Here is a 21,838-nt window from a genome sequence, read left to right as displayed (position 1 = left end):
TTGTTTGATTATTTATGAATTTCACAAAAAAAGAATATTTGCTTCTTTTTATGCATGGATTCTTTTATCAGCAATTTCTTCAACAACAACATCAAAAAAGAATATTCTGCCATGTGTGAATGCCAAAACAGCAATGTCTTTAAGAGAGGATTTTCAGAATGGATTAAAAGACTATAGCTACCATGCATCACACAGTTTACAGTTTCAAGTGACAGATCAGACCTGAAAAATCAGGAAATATTTACTGTTCCAAAACTGCACTCTATGTACACTGCACAGGTAATACACCCCCTTTTCTTATTACTGAAAAACTGCCATACATGAACAACCAGCTTTCTGTACACTATCCCTTAAATGGCTATGTTTTTGCTGGCTTGTACAGTGGCCTGCAAAAATATTTGCACACTTAAGTCACACTTTAAATGTATGAATGTCATTGCACAAATAACAAAATATCAAACTAACTGGCTGTTATCAGAACAAATTTTTTTTGCAATTACCTTTTTTTTTAAAATTTATTTTTATTTTATTTTAACCCACTGCAGGTCTCATGGCGATTTTTAGTAAATGTATGAAGTTAGTTCCACGTTCACACAGGTGTCCTGGCAGAGTAGCTGCAGGTGAAGTACATATGGAAGGCCAACTTATCTTTTAATGTTCCCAGCGTTACTCATCATAATTACAGAGCTTTCTTGCTGAATTTTAACTAGTAAGAATTCCAATTAGAGAGCTCTACAATTGCATTTTCTACTAGTTAAAATTCCATTTACAGAGCTCTACAATTAAATTTTTACTAGTAAGAAATTAAATGGCAGAGCTCTACCAATGCATTTTTCCTTTAAAAAGTCCAATTTCAGAGCTCTACAACTAAATATTTACTTGTCATATGTCTCCATTGACTCCCATTCATTTTTACTCTACAATTTAATTTTTACTAGTAAGAATTCCAATTTGAAAGCACTGCAATTGAATTCTTACTAATAAATATTTCAGTTAGAGAGCTCTCTAATTGAATTTTCACTAATAAATATTTCAGTTAGAGAGCTTGCTAATTTTTACTAGTGAGAATTCCAATTAGTGATTTCAATTGCATTTTTTACAGAGCTCTACAATTAAATATTTACTTGTCATATGTCTCCACTGACTCCCATTCATTTTTAATTACTGAGCTCTACATTTTAATTTTTACTAGTAGGAATTTCAATTAGAGAGCTCTATAAATGCATTTTTACTTTTAAAATTCCAATTACAGATATCTACAATTGAACATTTGCTTGTAATATGTTTCCATTGACTCCCATTCATTTTTAATTACTGAGCTCTACAATATATTTTTACTACAAATATTTCAATTAGAGAGCTCTCTAACTGAAATTTTACTAGTAAAAATCCCAATTACAGAGCTCTACAATTGAATATTTACTTGTGTTTCCATTGACTCCCATTCATTTTTAATTACTGATCTCTACAATTAAATTTATACTATTAAGAATTCCAATTAAAGACCTCTCTAATTTATTTTTTTACTAGAAAGAACTACAATCACAAAGCTCTACAATAAAATTTTAAATAGTAAAAAATCACATTAAAGATTTATTTATTTATTTATTTATTTATTTAACTGCAGAGCTCTGCAATTGCATTCTTACTAGTAAAAATCCAAACAGAGAGCTCTGTAATTGTAAAAATGCAAATACAACCAGTAACGCTGGGAGCATTAAAAGTCAAATCAGCTTGCCATAAATTCATGGACATGTTCCACTAACGTTTGACAACCATAAAGTTTCCATATACCCGTTTGGCTTCAGTTTGAGCACTATGTGTATTTTTGTTTAAAAGTGTGCTTGTGTTATCTTTCTATAAAATAAATGCCACTTGTTTTGATATTTTGTTATCTAATCCTAACATTCCTACTTTAAGTGTGGCTTAAATGTCCAAATCCCAAAACAGATTTGGCAGCCAATTATAATAAAGCAAGAGTACATTCACAGTGAAACAATGTGTATAGCAATAACTTTTTTCTAGGGAATGGGGCATCTGGGTGTCTCCGGGAATGTGCGTAAACTCATCCAGATTCACCCCCACCCGTCACCCCGCCCGTTCGTTCGCCCGCACACGCGTACTTGCAGAAGAGACCGAAAGGATAAAATCAGTTCTATCGCAGCTCGAAAGTCACCGAGAGTTTAGAAAACACTTTTAACGAGTTCTATCAGACGTGAGCCGTTACGGTAAGCAATATTACCTCATTAAACCAGACAAAATGCGGTAGTCGCGGCTCGGATTCTCGCTGTTGTCTTCTTTGTCGTTTTCTTATCGACACTATAGAGTTAACCGAGTCCGCTTGTACTTTTGGTTTGTTTTTTTACTGTGCACTGTTACGAAACCGACTGTTTCTTGTAGGAACCCGTTGATTGCATCGCTTTTGTTAGCAAAAAACAGTCACCTTTTATACTGTGAGATAGGAGCCTACTATAATAGTAAAAGTTGTGATGTTCTCTTCATTGGTCACTTTTGTCTTTATGATGTCTAATGGCTTCGTTTTTCATTATCTGAATTGGTTTACTGCTAAAGTGTGTAAGAAAACAACAGAAGTTACTGTATCCATCAACGTGATGTTCAGGAATCCAACTGGAAATGATACTTTACATGTATGCCATCACAATGATAGTGGCTGTGATTGGACACATGATACATTGGCTACTGCATACTGACTACTGATAAAAAAATTTTTTTGGTCTTTTAACGAAAGTAAACTTTAAATTTAGTCCTTTATTCATTTGAGTCAATTTAACGTACTAAAATGGCATATAATTTTAGTCGACAAAAATAGAATTTTTTAGTTGATGATAATGTGCAAAGTGACAAAAACATGGATCAAACTGTAACAGATCGAACTTTAGCCAAATATTCAAATATTTAAAAAAAATTATAAACTACTTACAATTATTTGAACATGTCTGAAATATATATATATATATATATATATATATATATATATATATATATATATTTTAATTAATTTTTGTATCCCCTTTTTTCCCAGTTTGGAATGCCCAATTCCCACTACTTAGTAGGTCCTCGTGGTGGCGCAGTTACTCACCTCAGTCCGGGTGGCGGAGGACAAGTCTCAGTTGCCTCCGCTTCTGAGACCGTCAATTCGTGCATCTTATCACGTGGCTCGTTGTGCATGACTCCGCGGAGACTCACAGCATGTGGAGGCTCATGCTACTCTCCACGATCCACGCACAAATTACCACGCGCCCCATTGAGAGCGAGAACCACTAATCGCGACCATGAGGAGGTTACCTCATGTGACTCTACCCTCAATAGCAACCGGGTCAATTTGGTTTCTTAGGAGACCTGGCTGGAGTCACTCAGCACGCCCTGGATTCGCACTCGTGACTCCAAGGTGTGATAGTCAGCATCAATACTCGCTGAGCTACCCAGGCCCCCATGTCTGAGAGATATTAAACATATTAGCTACTTTTTAGAAGTTACTCAGTTGTGAATTCCTTGACGATATTATGTTACACTAAACCCTAACATGCATTGTGGGATTCTATGTGGTAACAAATGACCATACTACTATTTCTGCAGTATATAGTATGCACAGCATCCCTGCGTCCGAAATGGCATACTGTTGGATTATGTACTGTATTTGATGAAGGACACACTTCTCGGCCAGTAAAACAGTATGTTATTTAGATATGCATGCAAGTAATATGCTTAGATTCCGGGAATGTGACCTTTGACCTGTGAACCGAATTTATGATGTAATAACAACAACAGCGAAAATACTCTGGTTTTGTTAAACAAGCACCAAACGTTTCAAACGTGACGTCTCCTCAGCTCCCAAGCGATTATAGGATCGTAAAGTGTCTTGCCTGAAATATTAGGTCATCCGGGTATTTCTCGCGTACTGTTTTTTCAATACTGAGGATTTGGACATACTACTCCATTGGCATACTGTTTTCCAGTGTTCAATGCGATACACTGGACTTTCTGTTTCCAGTGTGATGAATGAACCGAAAGCAATACCTTCCACAATTTTTACCATTCTCTTTCTTGACTCACAATTTTGGACAAATGATACTTAAGAGACTCTTAAAGGAGTAGGATGCAACTTGCTGCATACTGTTTGACATACTATGAAACATACTTGTTTCATTGATAAAGGCTTTTCAAGCTGATTGTCTCTTAGATTAAATCATCTGATAACAATCAACTTCAAATCAAAATACCAATCAGTATCACTTTTGTTTATTGGGTTTACATTTGCAGAACCACACTTCCTTTTACAACTACTATAAATAAACAACATTTAAAGAAATAGTGCACTTAATTATGAAAAATCTGTCATCAGTAGATGTTATGCAGACTGACAGCCTCAGTCACCATTCACTTTCATTGCATCTTTTTCCATTCAATGAAAGTGACTAGTGACCGAGGCTGTCGGTCTGCATAACATCTCTCTTTGTAGTCCACGGAAGAAAGTGATACTGGTTTGAAATGACACAACGGTGAGTAAATGATGACAGAATTTTTTATTTTTGGGTTACCTATCCCTTTAAGCATTTCAAAACTTTTTGGAGCCACTATATGATGTTATGAAAGCTTTCATCTGGAAAGAATTTTCTGTTTTGTCCACAGGTCATTCGAGCACTCCATCTGCCAGTCCTGTTTATTATGGTATGCTGAGAATTTTTAGGTCAGTAGCCATGCGTGTGGAACTTTTGCTGAACTTGGTGTGCGTGGTGTTTTTGGGTATTTTTGATGTTGCGACCCCCTGTCTAATGATCAGTGAGATAAACTGTGACAATCCCAAACTGGACACTCAGGAATTTGTGGAGTTGTACAATGAAGGTTCGAATCCTGCTTCTCTGGATGGCTATACGCTTGTGTTTTACAACGGCAATGGAGACCAAGCGTACCGTGTCATTGATCTAAGTGGACACCAGACGGACCAGCGAGGCTACTTCTTAGTTGGATCTTCTGAACTGATTCCCCGTCCCACAATCATTCTCCCACCCAACTCCGTTCAGAATGGACCTGATGCCATTGCGCTCTACGGGCCCAATTGGACTCCGGTTCTAGTAAATGGACATGTTTCCAGAGTTGGTTTGATAGACGCTGTGGTGTACACTTCTCGTAAATCTGCAGAAGGTGCTGATGGGCTTGCATCGGTTCTGACGCCAGGCTCGGTTCCATACGTTGAGGATGAGCTGGCTTTGTTAGGGGATGAGTCAATTCAACGCTGCTGGCAGTCTGAAAACCTCTGGACGTTCCATACAGGCCCGCCCACTCCTGGATGGGTCAATCACTGCCCGCCGCCAACCCCCGGCCATGTTTGGATCAATGAAGTGGATCTCGGTGGGCCAGATCAAAAGGGCCTTGTGGAGCTCAATGTTGGCATGGTAACCGGATCGTTTTCTGTGGTTCTTTATGATGTCACCACGGATTTGATTAGCTCAAGTGTGGAGTTCAGTGCAACAGGTGCTGGATTCGTTACCCTACATTTGGATACTGGGATTTTGTCAGGTAATCTTGCTTGTACAGGGTACAGACTCACCGATAAACTCATTTAACGGACACTAGCTCAAACCATTTTTGTTGTTTATTTTTTCATATTTATTCAATGTATGGGTTATATTTCACCCCAAAATTAAAAGGAAAAAAAAAATTGAAAATATTTTACATAAAGAAAATTAAGCCTATTTTTAGGACCATTAAGGATTTTTTCTTTACATTTATGCATTTTATCCAAAGCAACTTACAGTGCACTTATTACAGGGACAATGCTCCTAGAGCAACCTGGAGTTAAGGGCCTTGCTCAAGGAAACAAATGGTGGTGGCTGTGGGGATCAAACCAGCAACCTTCTGATTACCAGTTACATGATTTAGCCCACTACGCCACACCATTATTTTTTATGATAATTAAGCGTGCTCTCTCTCTCTCTCTCTCTCTCACACACACACACACACACACACACACACACACACACACACACACACACACACACACACACACACACACACACACACAGGTGATACCCAAAAGGAGCCTTTTGGGTATCACCTTGGTAACTGCTTAGCAACCAGATGGGGTTACCCTTGCAACCAAGTAACAAATCACATACTTCTGTACCAGAACATCACACACATTACATTAAATGTGCTTAATTATCTTAAAAATGGTGATGTCACAATGCAATGAATAGCGTTCATAAAAATAGGCTTGAATTTATTTATAATTTAATTATATTGACAAATTTCTTAGTTTTTTTCCTTTTTAATTTTGAGGTAAAATATTATAAAACACAATTTGAAAACTCTTACACTAACACTTCCACAGTTAAGACGTCAGCCAACCCTTTTAATGCAATATTTGATATTTCAGTGTCAAAAAGTGCGGCTTTGGCAGTGTATAAAGGCCCGGCTTCAGACTTCCCCAAGGGCAGCCCCCTCAGCCACCAGCAGCCAATCGATGCCTTTGTTTATAGTGATTCAATGCACATGCCCAGCGATAACCTCACAGAGACGCTCATACCTGGGAGAAAACCATTCATACTCACAGAAAGGTAATCTGCATATACAATAATGCATGATGCCTTTATCTGGATTTTGTGTTTGGATGTGTTTAGCCAAGTGCAAATGTTATTTTTGTTTGCCCACCAGTTTTCACACAGTAGGTCTTTATGGCAGTCGCTGCGGTGTTGCTGAATGGACGAGAGATCCGGGACTGTTTGTAACGAGGCCGCGAAGTCCCGGAAAAGCAAATGACTGCGTTTGGTTTCAGTCCTGCCCACGTAACATCAGTAGGTCTCCTGTGTTCTTGTCTTATATGGAATATAGCAGAACAGAACATTTTTATATGAACAACATTTATTTGGATACTTGTGTCTGATACCAATTTACAAGCAACAATTTGTTAGTTGCATGATTTGTGTATGTATAAATATTAGGGCTGTCAATTTAAGACATTAATTCAGTGCGATTAATTTTATTAAAAAAATAACTGGTTAAAAAATGAACACAATTAATCATGTCCTTGGACTGTAATAAGGAGTTCAAGCTAGTTGAAGTACTACCTGTTCTCAGCAGGGGGCAGTAAGTGAAACTCCAGCTGTATAGGAAACACGCAGTGGTACAGACAACAAACCACACTCAGGCTTGCTGGAAAACAGCAACAACACAAAATGAGAACACAGCAGGAAAGAGCGCAATTCCAAATGCAGGGATCTTGAGACGTGCTGTTTTAAGTTTTAAATTACGTTTAACTTGACACAGCGTTGTAAAAATGCTGTGTTTATGATGCAACTCAAACAAAGTGAAATGCTCCAAAAGCATCCGTCTGATGCATATGTACATTAATGCATCCTTAGAAAAGCCCTTATAGTAAATCTATCTCGGACAGATTGACGAATTCAATTGCAAAATGATTGCTGTGGACCGTAGGCCAATAAGGCAAATAAACAATATAATGCATTCTAAAGCCACTTTTTTTATTGTCTCATGAATGCTTTACGCATCTGCCACGATAATGTAATGCGTTTTAATTATCTGAATTATTATGTTGGCTTGACAAAGCCAACATACTGATCTACTATATAAGCTGCTGCTTCTTCTTCTTCTTCTGAGCCAAATTTCTAACAGTATCTCCTCCTAGAGCTTTAAAGCTACAACCACCAAACTCGCCACAGACCTTGGGACTGTTATGAAGTTTGTTGCTCTATCTTTTCTAACTGATCGGACTTCCGGTATTCCCGTATCGGACTTCCGAATTCAAGGTGTGAAAACTTTTCCCTGAAATAACTCCTTTAGAGGATTCAATCTACTTCCTATCACTCCACCACTCATACTTTCTATCGATCACTCCATCACTCTCTTTTCTATCTTTCCATCACTCTTTTTTATTCTTTCTTTCACTCCATCACTTTAACACCCTAGCAACTGCATACAACCTAGCAACCATTTAGTGTACCCTAGCAACCAAAACCCATTGACTACCATTCAAAATGGCTTAGATGGATATCACCTGATCAGAATGTCATACAGACATGAGAGTTGGCTTGTTTGAATTGGGTGAGCAATCAGTCTTCAAGTATCATCATGGAAACTACTTAGGCACACCCTAGCAACCAAATCCCATTGACTTCCATTTAAAATCACTTAGATGGGTATCTCAGGATCAGAATGTTATAGAGACTTCATTGTTGGCTTGTATGACTCCGAACAGCAAGCAGCCTTCTTGGTATCACACTGGCAACTGCCTAGCAACCACATGGGCTTACCCTAGCAACCAAGTAACAAATCACATATCTCTGCACCAGAACATCGTAGAGATTTCCGGGTTGACTTATTTCACTCAGGATGGCAAGGAGCCTTGATAAGTATCACCTTGGTAACTGCCTAGCAACCAGATGGGGTTACCTTAGCAACCAAGTAACAAATCACATATCTCTGCAGCAGAAAATCGTAGACACTTCCGGTTTCGTTCAATGGACTCAGGGTAGCAAGGAGCCTTTTGGGTATCACCTTGGTAACTGCTTAGCAACCAGATGGGGTTACCCTTGCAACCAAGTAACAAATCACATACTTCTGTACCAGAACATCATAGACACTTCCAGGTTCGTTCACTGGACTCAGGGTAGCAAGAAGCCTTTTGAGTATCACCTTTGTAACTGCCTAGCAACCAGATGGGGTTACCCTAGCAAACAAGTAACAAATCGGATATCTGTGCACCAGAACAACGTAAAGATTTCTGGTTTCGTTCATTGGACTCAGAGTAGCAAGGAGCCTATTGAGTATCACATTGGTAACTGCCTATCAATCAGATGATCGATCTGTCTATCTATCTATCTATCTATCTATCTGATAGACTGAATGGACTTATAATCTTTAAACTTTGAACTTTTAAAACTACTACTTAAACTTGTAACTACTTCAAACGTAAAACCTTCAAGCTTTTACAACTACTTCAAACTTTCAGGCTTTCTCAAGCCCACATCAAAGTTTGCCTTGACTAACTTTTTTTATCTAGTTCTTCTTCTTCTTCTTCTTCTGAGCCAAAATTTAAACAGTATCTTCTCCTAGAGCTTTCAAGCTACAAACACCAAACTCGCCACAGACCTTCAGACTGGTCTGACTCTGGTTGCTGTCTCTTTTCTAACTGATCGTACTTCCGTTATTCCCGTATAGGACTTCCGAACAGGACTGATTTTAAATTGACTCCCATTCAAGGTGTGAAAACCTTTCCCTGTAATAACTCCTTTAGAGGATTCAATATACTTCCTATCACTCCACTACTCATACATTCTATCTATCACTCCATCACTCTCTTTTCTATCTTTCACTCCACTCTTTTTATTCTTTCTTTCACTCCATCATTTTAACATCCTAGCAACTGCATACAACTTAGCAACCATTTAGTGCACCCTAGCAACCAAAATCCATTGACTTCCATTCAAAATGGCTTAGATGGATATCTCCTGATCAGAATGTCATAGAGTCTTCAGGTTTGACTCAATACACACAGTCCAGCAAGCAGCCTTTTTAGGATCACTCTGACAACTTCCTAGCAACCAGATAGACTTACCCTAGCAACTGTATAGCAAAAAACATATCTCTGCACCACAACATTGTAGAGACTTCAACTTTGGCTTATTTAACTCAGACCAGCAATGAGCCTTTAAATATCATGCTGGACAATGCTTAGCCACATTCTAGCAACCATTTAGTGCAACCTAGCAACCAAAACCCATTGACTGCCATTCAAAATGTCTTAGATGGATATCTCCTGAGACTTCTGGTTTTGTTCATTTGACTCAGGCTAGCAAAGAGCATTGTTAGTATCACCTTGGTAACTGCCTAGCAACCAGATGGGTTACCCTAGCAACCAAGTAACAAATCACATATCTCTGAACCAGATCATCATAGAGACTTTGGGTTTCTTTCATTTGACTCAGGGTAGCAAGGAGCATTGTAAGTATCACCTTGGTAACTGCCTAGCAACCAGATGGGGTTACCCTAGCAACCATTTTGCCATTCAGAAAAACAAGCAAGGGGTAAGGTTGCATAGGACTTCTTGCAGCTGGCTGTCTATCTGTATGATGTTCCTTCTGTCTGTCTGAGTGTAAGACCTTCAAACTTCCAACTCTTCATACTATTTTAAACTTTCAGACAAGGCTTTGTCAAGCCAACATAAAGTTTGTCTTCAAACTTTACTATCTAGTGTTATTTATAATAGATATTATATGTATAATTATGTAAATATAACTATTTCATTCTTTAATCATTATACTGTATATTTAAATATTGTTATTTCAGGGCCTTTCTCGGCAAATATTTACATATGCGATTAATTCGATTAATTAATCAGAATATCATATCATTAATTTAATTAAATGCATAAATAATTCCATTATGAAAACTCATTGGTCCAAAATCACACTCAACATAGCTGTATATGTTACGAACGGTTGTGAAATTGCTGTCTGGCACAGTATTTTTGCTTTCAGTGTGGACCAAAAAATTACTCTTGACAATTTTTTATTTTTTTTTAAATTGCAATGTACATATTATTGCAATCAGTAAAAGCATCAAACTGATCAAATAGCCATGCGTCATATGTTGTTGGAAAGCTCTCACCCAGCCTATTTGTTTTACTCGTGGATAAAAATATAGCGAGTAATAGCTAAGTATATGTATTTGACAGTTATGTTGGTGTTGCTTATATGTTGCGTTTTCGCTTATAACATCACGAAAAATAAATGGAACATAAAATATCACATACCATTACTTAGAGGAGGTGATTATCTTTCAAACAAGTCCACACACAAGGTAACAAATCCATAGATCATGAGATAATCCACATGAAGCACGATGTTACATATGGCTACCAGGAGATGGCGCCATGTAAATAACACAAACTTGATGCAGACTCATTGAATCAAATGAGACTCATTCTGTGAAATCTCATTAATAAAATCATGTCTGCATGCTATGCAAACCTTTAGTCATTGTTGTGTTTGCATGTGTAATTAGTTCTTATGTACAATTAATTTAATTGTAAAATTAGGCTTTTGGGCACATGGAGGCTTTTTTGTTCACTAGGATAAATGAATTTTATTTAAAAAATTTTTTTTAAACAATATCAGTTTTACCATTGATATAAGTCAATTGAACAAGATTTAGGAATAGGAGCAGATAACCAAAAAGTAGAAAAGTATGAATATTTATATACATCTGCCCTGTTATTTCAGCATCTTACACATCACCGACAGGACGGCTCCAGCCCCCCTTTCATAGCAATTATGATTTTTTGCTTAACGAGATCAACTCTGATTCACCTGGAGCAGCAGAAGACGAGGAGTTCATCGAGTTGTGGCATCCGTCTGGCTACCGTATGTCCCTTGATTTCATCTGGTTGGTGATGATCAATGGACAGACTGGCAAACCTTACTTTGAACTGGAGCTCAGTGGACATTACACTGACGATGACGGATACTTCCTGGTGAGCCACTACAAAGGCAACAGTGAGCTGGACAAAATTGAATGCATGAAAAAAAGGAGTACTGCGACACTAGCGTCACCAAACGGAATTGCAAAAATACAGATTGTTTTCAAATAGCTTTCACAAATTCTCACCATTTGTTATTGGTCGAATAAATAGATAGTCCCGCCCGAGTCAGTTGTGCTGTGTCAGGTGATCGGGACACTTAAAGTTGCATTAAAATTACAAACTTCGTGTGAGCGACAGACTGAAATTTAAGTAATTATTCACTGATAATCTTGCCCTCCTTTTTGCGTTTGTGTGTGTAGCTTACTAGTTTTTCCAAAGTTACATTTACCTTTAGTTTAACTACTTAACTACTAAAATTTTGAGTTGTATGTAACTTAGGGAGCTGTAGTTTCAAAGTAGCTTCCCTAAAACTGCTTCCAGTGAATTCTGGATAAAGAATCATGTTTGCAAGTCATTTTTTTGTGTGTTTTGTCTTGTGCATAAAGTGCATTTTGTAATATTACCATCTTTTTGAATCCATTCTTCCCAGATTGGCAGTGCTAAGCTCGCTGCAGACGTTAACATCACAGTCAACACTATTCAGAATGGACCAGATGCCATAGCTTTATATCGCAGCGAGTCACCGCCCTCTATGGGGAGTCAGAGTATTCCTACGGACGGTTTGCTGGATGCAGTGGTTTACCGTACTCGTGGATCTGACAAAAAGTCTTTGGAGCTAACAGAAGCACTTACACCTGGACAGCTCCCCCTGCTGGAGGACAGTAATGCATTACCTGGCGACGAGACACTCACCCGATGTGGAGCTGGAAGAATCAACCTCAGTTCTTACAGGGTGAGATCTTTTTCTGATCATGTGTTCATTTTATGTGATGTAACTGTAAGAATATAACCGTCTATTTTAAGACCGTACTAGACATGAAAAAGCCATATTAACTAGGCTTGGAATCGAGGCTTATTGAGCGCATCGATAATCGGAAGATTTTCCCGATGATTATCGATATATATTGGGATTTTTTCAGATATAAATTGAGCTACCCATTGCTCAACTGTCTTTGTTTTCAAACATACGTATTTCTCAACACAACTTTGGTAAAGTGTTAGCGTCAGGGTAAATTAAAGGTGGTTGCACACCGGACGTGTCTGGCTGACCAAATGGCGCGTTCTAAAATTCGAAATAATTATTTTCTATGAAGGTTCTTACACAGTGCGGTCTCGCCCGCCTCTCTAAATTCGACCCCAATCATTATCAAAGGACAAAGATTATTTACTCTAGCGATCACTGGATGATATATTGTGTATAAGTATCTTTCATAGAGCCTAGACAATGTATTTTCAGTTACAATTATGTCTTTTTGTGGTTTGACAGCTTGAATGAAACCTCTTCACAGATACAAACAGAGAAATTGCATAATAATTTCTAATCATTCAGTCTGCGCAATTAAACCAGTTTCATATACTAACCTGCACACTCATGAACATCACTTTCATTCTTGCAGTAGAAAAACCTTCGTAACTTTTGTGTGTATGCATCCTGTTCAAAGAGCTCTAAAATACCCGTCCTATGTTGTGATGCCTTGCAACCTGCCTTAGTAAATGGTATTTCACCCCCATGTGGTTTCCCAACGCTATTACGCCAGACATTCAACAGAAGCCCAACTGAGTGAATTGGAAAGCATGCAAATTAGGCTTCTAATTTAAATATCAGCTAATATTAATATATCGATGCCTCAAAATATATTGATAAAATAACGTGCTGATAAATAAACGATATATCGATATTTTATGAATTGTCTAATATCAACCATTTACTGTGTCTACAGGTCGCTTCTCCAACACCAAGGAAGATGAATGACTGCCCAGCCACACCCAATATAGCCCCACCCCCTGGGGGTGTCGTTTTTAATGAGTTCGGCCTGGACGACACACTGAATCCTTTTGTGGAGCTGGTTGGTCCACCATTGACTTCATTGCTTGGAATTATTTTGGTATTTTTTGTTGATGAAGATAAAAAACTAAACTACCCGCTAACTGGCAGCACAGGAAGTGATGGGTTCTATTTTCTCAAGAACAGCTCTAGTGCAGGTGGGTGTGTTTTAAAAATATATATATATAATGCCTTTTTTGAGAGGCAGTGCTATTATTTTTAAATTTATTTATTTTTGTCAATAAATAGGCTGATCTGTCTTAAATGAATATTCCGGGTTCAATACAAGTTAAGCTCAATTGACAGCATTATTAATTATTAATTATGGCATAATGTTGATTACCACAAATAAAATATAATTTTGACTCGTTCCTCCTTTTCTTTAAAAAGAAAAAGCAAAAATTGAGGTTACAGTGAGGAACTTACAATGGAAGTGAATGAGGCCAATTTGTGGAGGGTTTAAAGGCAGAAATATGAAGCTAATAATTTTATTAAAGCACTAACATTAATTCTTCTGTTAAAACTCGTGTATTATTTGAGCTGTAGTTTAAAAAAAAAGGTCATTTTATTGTTTTTGCTGGACTGCAGTGTTTACAGCATAACGTCGTCAAGGCAACGAAGTTGTAAAATTGCATATACTGTAACTTTACACAGAAAAGGTTAGTAAGTGATTTTATCACACTAAAATCATGTTAACACATATATTGTTTATGTCATGTGGCTATACTTTTGAAGCAGTGAGTATTCTAACGTTTACGGATTGGCCCCATTGACTTTCATTGTAAGTGTTTCACTTTAACCCAAATTTTTGCTTTTTTTAAATAAAAGGAGGGACGAGTCTAAATCCATTTTTGTGGTAACCATTATTATGCCACAAATGCTGTCGATTGACCTTAACTTGTATTGAACCTGGAATATTAATTTAAAGGGATAGTTCACCCCAAAAATAAATTCTGTCATCATTTACTCACCCTCATGTGGTTCCGCCCCGAATGCTGTTACTTTTTCCTTGGAAAACAAAAGGAAAAAGTAACGGCATACTTTCAACCAGCCTAGTTGAAAGTATTCTAGTGTTCAACATAACAGTATGGTACGGATAACTAACTTTGGCACATAAAACAAAACTGGGTAGGATTGTTAAAATAGCTGGGAAAACTGTGGGTGCAGATGACCGATACAATATGATGGTACACAGAAAAGCCTTGTCAATCACAAATGACATAACTCATCCTCTTAATAATGAATTTCAGCTTCTTCCATCAGGACAGCGTTATAGGACAAAGTTAATTTATAAAAAATCCTTTGTTTCATGTGTAATAGGGCTATTTAGTAAAACAAAGTAGAAGGCAAGAGTTTTCAAGGGCACATTATTGGCTTAATCTTAATTATATTAATTGATTGTTTTGTGTGTGTGTGTGTGTGTGTGTGTGTGTGTGTGTGTGTGTGTGTACTGTATGTATCGTTTTTAGAAATGTATTGTTGTGGTGTGTAGTAAATGTAACTGTTTGTGTTTTTTGTCAAGACCAAAAAACAATTTTCAGCCATGGCTGGACAATAAAATGAACTAAACTAAAAAAACTAATGTTCCAGATAGTTTATAATGACCATATCTGGATTTGAAGATTATCAGTGAATTATGATTTAAATTTTGATTGGTCGGACCACTTTTATGGTGCGTTTATGTCCTTTTTGGTGCTTTGCAGACATGGTCACTATGAACTGTTGTTGTATGGTAAAGAGCTGCTTGAAGATTCTTCATAAATTCTCTCTTTGTGTTCCACAGAAAAAAATCATTTTTTTTAGTGAGCTATTCCTTTAAACTCATTTACATCTTCGGTCACCAGTTGATATTTCAATAATAAATAAAATACCACGTAACAGTGTTTGAATTCTAAAAACCTTAAGTAGAAAATTTCAGTTGTTTCATTTGCTTTTTCATTCATCTGTTTGTTTGTTCATCTCTGTCTCTGCAGATCAGGGTTTGCCAGATCTGACTGATTTCAGTGCAGTGGTCTTGTGTTTTGAGCCATCAGGATCCGGTGTTTGTGGGACTAACTCAAGTTATTTGGACCGGTTCATCAGTTCCAATAATTCGTGGTTGGAGAGTATTCTCCAGTACAACACATCAGACATCAGACCCCCAGACATTGGAGTCCCAGCGCCCGGGTTTGTATGGGTGCTGTGTGTTTGTAAATCAGTTTTGTTGTCAGTTTCAGAAGGTTATTGCAATTCAGTTTTGTAAGCATACCTGCTGTGTTCATGTGTATACCTGTGTCTTTGTGTCTATAGTATGAATTCTGTATCTCGCTGCGCGTCAGATGGGCCCATAAAGTGGATTATTTCTCAGACGACTCCTCGTCTACAGAACCTCTGTCCAAGTCCTGCCCATTCCGTCTCGGTGGACCTGTGCCTGCAGCCGGAAAATAATGATTGGCAGGGAAAATCAGGAAGTATGCAGAAGTATTTTTGTAAAGGAACAGTTCACGCAAAAATACAAATACTCTCATCATTTTCTCACATTCATGTCATTCCAAACCTGTATGGTGTTATTTGTTTTACATGGAACACAAAAGTTTTCCCACAGGTCTTTTCCATACACTCATAGTTCATAGAGTTTAAATTCATTATGACAACATCTGTCAAGCTCCAAAAAGATCAATACAATGAAAGTTTTGTGTGTAAATGACAGCAAAAATTTATTTTTACCAATCCCTATCATATGCCTTCAGAACATGACAGGAGTCGCTTTGAATTAGATATTAGACTTTTTTATAATATACTACTTTTGCATCCTTTTAAAGCTTGAAAAGATGGACACTATCCACTGCCATTGTAAGGTCAACAGCGAGCAAGACATTTTTCAAATTTTGTGTTCTGAAAAATAAAGATGATCATATAAATTTAGAACAACATGAAGGTGAGCAAATAATCACAGAATTTAAATTTTGGGTGAACTATACCTTTAAATGAAAAGTTCACAATGATTTATTGTATCCTTTTCCCATAATGTCTTTAATTCCTTGGGTGTGAATTCTGGACATGTTTGTGCATGTATTGTTGTTTTTTTAATACACATTCTTTCACATGATGGGATGTTCTTCATGAGTCACAACTGCTCATACAACTACCCAAACCAAAAAAACAAGTAAAGACGCTGACTACCACACCTGGAGTCGCAAGTTTGAATCCAGGGTGTGCTGAGTGACTCCAGTCAGGCTTCCTAAGCAACCAAATTGGCCCGGTTGCTAGGGAGGATAGAGTCACGTTGGGGTAACCTCCTTGTGGTCGCTATAATGTGGTTCTCGCTCTCGGTGAGGCATGTGGTGAGTTGTGCATGGATGCTGCGGAGAATAGTGTGAAGCCTCCACACGTGCTATGTCTCTGCGGTAACGCGCTCAACAAGCCACGTGATAAGATGCGCAGAGTGATGGTCTCGGATGCGGAGGCAACTGAGATTCGTCCTCCACCTCCCGGATTGAGGTGAGTCACTACGCCACCACGAGGACCTAGAGTGCATTGGGAATTGGGCATTCCAAATTGGGAAGAAAGGGGGAGAACCCCCCCCTCATTAAAGACGTTAAAGTACACAGTTTTTTATCTATTTAAAAAAAAAAGAAAAAAAAAGGTAGTTTTGTCTTACTGTCCAATTTTTAAACACTTTTTTGCTTCAAATCAAAGTTTGTGATGTTGTAATTCACCTCGGAGCTAGCTGGTTTGGTTCATGGCTTACAACTCTTTTATGAAGGATTTTATGAAATCCCTATGAAAAAAAATGAATGGGAAAAAAATAAGACGGCTGAAAAAGTGGACGGGCTCTTTAACTGTACTGTACCTTTAAGACTTGTGTGTAAAAATCCCTTCTACATCGATTGGCTTACCTCTTCACATGTAAAATGAGCAACAGTGCTTGCTTGTGTCCTTCAATAACAGCCTCGGCATAGCCTGTATTATATTGAGACCTGTTAATGTTAGAATTATTCCTCTTAAAATTCATATAAATCTATTTTTTATAGATTGTGCCATGGAGGGATTTTCTGATTTATTAGAACAAATTTGTAACTGCGGCATCAGAAGCGTACATCTTAAGGGTAAGACATCACACACACACACGTTTACTTGGCAAAACAGGGAAATGCCATGCACTTCTATTGGTGTTTATACTGTATACATTGATACACAATTATAATAACTACAGACTAACCTTCATGTGTTATAGGTGTGAATGTATCCTGTGTACCGGGTAGAGTGTATGCCGTAGGGTCTGTCTTTACTGTGTCTGACCAGCAGAGGGTGAGTCTCACTTCAGGACTGGACGACAATAAACTCCTGTGTTCAGCACCACAGGAACAACAGGTTCATGGAGGTACGGGCCATACGCACACAAACACACAGCTGTTAATGCCACATAACTCTTTGCTTTTGTGGGCTTGGATTGGTCAAATAAGAAAGTGTCCATCTGTATCTCCAGAAGGGGCATCTGTTGGCCTGCAGGTGGGGCTTGTGCTCACAGCGGTTCTGTTGTTTGGATTGGGTGCTGCCTTGTTTGTTTACCTGTACAAAAAAAGGTGAGTTCAGATGAGTTTTGAGTGTGTGTGTTTTGCATTGATGCTTCAAAATGCTTCAAGGTGGTTCAGGAGTTCCTAGGATGATGGGAAACCCTTTTTAAAAAGTGAGCTTTCCAAGCTTGGAAATAATGAACATCTTAAAAGTCATTGAGATTTCTGTAGTGAATTTACGTCTTATAGTTTTTGCTCTAAAGTGTTAAACTGGCTATGTCGTAAAGAGTAAAACTGTTCTTTTGAATTGATTCTTTTCAGTTAATCATTTGAACCGGTTCACAAATCGGTGTGAATGATTCATTAGCAGATTGGTTTGAATCATAATTATTTTTACAAATCCATTTTCAGTTTTTGCAAACAACTGGAAAGGCCATGGAAAAATCCCATGCATCTTTAACTCTTAAAAAAAAGACAATGCTATTGATCCTCGAGGCACTATGTTTAGACTCTGCCTATTTTAACTGCTTTTCAGTCTTTGAAGTTACTTAAAATATGTTCCAACTTAAAGGGATAGTTCACCCAAAAATTCAAATTCTTGCCATCCCAGATGTGCATGACTTTCTTTCTTCTGCAGAACACAAATGAAGATTTTTAGAAGAATATTTCAGCTTTGTAGGTCCATACAATCCAAGTGAATGGTGGCCAGAACTTTGAAGGTCCAAAAAGCATATAAAGGCAGCATTAAAGTAATCCAGTGGTTTAATCCATGTCTTCTGAAGCGATCTTGTCAGTTTTGGGTGAGAACAGACCAAAATATAACTCCTTTTTTCACTGTACATCATGTCATTGCAGTCTCTAGGCACAAACATGATTTCAAGCTCAATTACACTTCATAGTTAACCACTTTAATTAAACCACTGGAGTATTACGGATTACTTTTATGCTGCCTTTATGTGCTTTTTGGATCTTCAAAGTTCTGGCCACCATTCACTTGCATTGCATGGACCAACAGAGCTGAAATATTCTTCTAAAAATATGCATTTGTGTTCTGCAGAAGAAAGAAAGTCATACACATCTGGTATGGCATGAGGGTGAGTATTTTCATTTTTGGGTGAACTATCCCTTTAAAGAAATGTCCCAGTTAAGCTCAATGTGGCATAGTGTGGATTACCACCAAAATAAAAATGTTTTGGACTTGACCTTCATTTATTTAAAAAAGCAGAAATTGTGGTTACAGAAAGGCACAAATGGAAGTGAATGGTTTCCAGTTCGTAAACATTAAAATACTACAATACAAGACATAAACATACTTTTAACATGATTTTGGTGTGATTCAATTGCTAACTAAACTTATTTGTGTAAAGTTATCTCCAATATTACATTACAGCTTCGTTGTCATGACGATAAAACATAGGTAAACGCTGTAATCTGGTAAAATGCTGTAACGCAGGTAAATCCCTGATGTTAAAACACTAAAATCATGTTAGAACATAAAATATTTACGTCTTGTGGCTATACTTCTGAAACCGTGTGTATTTAAGTGTTTATAGACTGGCCCCATTCACTTCCATTGTAAGTGCCTCACTGTAACCTAAATTGTTGCTTTTTATATAAATATATATTTTTTCTGCTAACCAACATATGCAACAAATTCTGTCGATTGAGCTTAACTTGTATTAAACCCGGAATATTCCTTTAACACCAGTTCATGTGTTTTTGTGTGACTGTCTGTTCACAGGCGGCCTGCTGACTACCTCTCAATGCAGCTGAATGAACAGGCCGATACGCCACTTCAACTTTAGTGTGTTTGCATGGGTGTGTGTGTGAGTTTCTGTGTTGGTGAATGCTTGCAGGATCATACATGTCTGTGAATGTTTATGAGGTACAGTGTTTTTAAAAGTATTTTTATTTGTGCTAGAAATGTAGGCACAAAGATTTCAAGTTTTGTCATGTTTTAAAGCCATATTACTGATCCTGCAATAGAAACATTCCAACGATTGTTTCATTTGTTTAACGTTGTTTAACTTGTTGAATGTTTAAACCGACGTCCTAAAGAACTTTATTTTATTATATCCATCCAAATGCGTAATTTCTGCGCTACCAGGGTCACCAATTGCAAAAATAACCGCTGTTTTCAAAAAAACTCCCTTCATCTTCCAGTGGTAGTCAGTGTTGCTGTGCCGTGCTGGACGGGTCACTCAAACAAACAGAGGAATGTTTTGACTGCACCACAAACTCACAACGCTACACTTTTCAGTGAAATCAGCCTAAAAAATGGTTTACCTTTAGTTGACTCTACATATTAAGCTGGAGAACAAGATATAATTTTAACATCAAACAAATTACACATCATATTTTTGTACAATTTGAACATTAATTGGAAGTGTGTACTCATCGGTAGGCAAATGTGCTGCGTCTAGTTTACGATAACTACTAACTTTGACGACAAACTTTAGCTTGTTGTGATATGTGACGGTTTCACCATGGGATGCAAAGATCTCAAAGATACAAAATGCACAATGTTCCTCAAATTCTGCTGAAGTTGAAGAATCTTTGAAAAACTGTTTTCTAACTGAGAAAACCTTTGAAATGACGAACAGAAATGAACAAAACAAAATAATGGAATAATGGCAATAATTCGGTCCTTATTATCGTTCGTGGCGGCAGCTTCTCGGTCTCTGGCGGACATAGGCATCTCAGTAATAACACAAGTTACAAGATATGGTGTAATTCACACATATCGCCCGATTAAACGGCATTAACAATAGTTGCACCCATAGAGTCCAGAAACATGCGCTGTTTCTCCGCTGTCCTTTCATCTCTTGCCCTCATGAGAGAGCGCGTGTTCCCCTCATTAAAGTTCAAGCAGTAACAAGTGAAAAATTAACTATTAATACAATCATCCAACTAAATGAAAAGGCAGGGAAGGAATTTATAAATATAATAATTCTTTATACAATATTAAGATACCATAATATAATGTATTAAATATAATGCAATAGGAATAATAATAATAATATGAAATAATGACAATGAATCAATAACCAAAAATGTCACATTAAGTTTAATTGCACCTATGGATTATCAGTTTGTCTTCATTTTGACACTTAAGCTTCATTTTTTTATAGGGCTGTCTGTCTTAATATAGAGAATATTTTGTTAGCCTATACTTTTTTAAAAGTCTTATTAAGAAAATGTATTATAGGAACTGAGGTTGAAATATCAGAATTCCCCCCAAAATACACACCTTTGGCAAAATTTATGCGGTTGGCATTAACACAGCCAAAATGATCGAAGAAACAAAAATGAAAAAGACAAAAATGTCCCGAAGGTCGCACAAGGTTTAAAGGACTAGCTGCAGTTATATGTTCCTGCCAGCTCTGCTTTCGTGAGGTCTAGGTAGAACAGACAATACACATACAGGAAATAGAGGTTTCAGGTTTAATGTTACGAATACTGTGCAATTGCAATATGCTCCATTCTGTGATTGTTTTTTTGTTTTTTTTACATTTTACAATCTTGTCTTGAATCTAAAGACGTGTGGTATTTGGTTTTTGGCTGGTGTCTTGTAGATTTTTTTTTTTCGTTGATTGTCTATTCTCATTGATTATTAATGATGACTCTTATGCAATTTTGTAAAATAATGCAATTTAAAATAAAGGCTTGTTTGTTAATATTTGCCGTGGATGACCTCCCTGTCTATAATACTATATAGTGGGGTCCAAAAGTCTGAGACCACTAGTGAAAGAAAGTCTTATGTTTGATTAGTGCAAATTTAAATATTGGTTAGAAGTATAATTTTACTTTGTTTAACAGCTGCTCTAAGAAAAGCACACTCTTTCATTCTCTTCCTCTGTCACTTCCTGTTCTTTCATCAAGACTTCCTGTCCTGTC

The 21,838-nt window shown here is 37.3% G+C and overlaps 1 protein-coding gene across 1 annotated transcript; it reads left to right on the top strand.

Moving 5' to 3' along the window:
* Positions 1-2,099: 2,099 nt before the first annotated feature.
* On the top strand, positions 2,100-21,622 carry si:ch211-183d21.1 (uncharacterized). Its single transcript, XM_051681998.1, has 13 exons — positions 2,100-2,228; positions 4,651-5,538; positions 6,398-6,578; positions 6,676-6,815; positions 11,262-11,512; positions 12,051-12,353; positions 13,342-13,603; positions 15,419-15,611; positions 15,735-15,895; positions 17,459-17,533; positions 17,662-17,808; positions 17,914-18,010; positions 19,683-21,622. Exons 2-13 carry the CDS (start codon positions 4,692-4,694, stop codon positions 19,744-19,746), a joined length of 2,721 nt encoding a protein of 906 aa, XP_051537958.1. The 5' UTR covers positions 2,100-2,228; positions 4,651-4,691; the 3' UTR covers positions 19,747-21,622.
* Positions 21,623-21,838: the final 216 nt, after the last annotated feature.

This window comes from Myxocyprinus asiaticus, chromosome 41 (genome assembly GCF_019703515.2).
Source record: "Myxocyprinus asiaticus isolate MX2 ecotype Aquarium Trade chromosome 41, UBuf_Myxa_2, whole genome shotgun sequence".
NCBI lineage: Eukaryota > Metazoa > Chordata > Actinopteri > Cypriniformes > Catostomidae > Myxocyprinus > Myxocyprinus asiaticus.
This window is presented reverse-complemented; position numbering and strand designations above follow the sequence as displayed.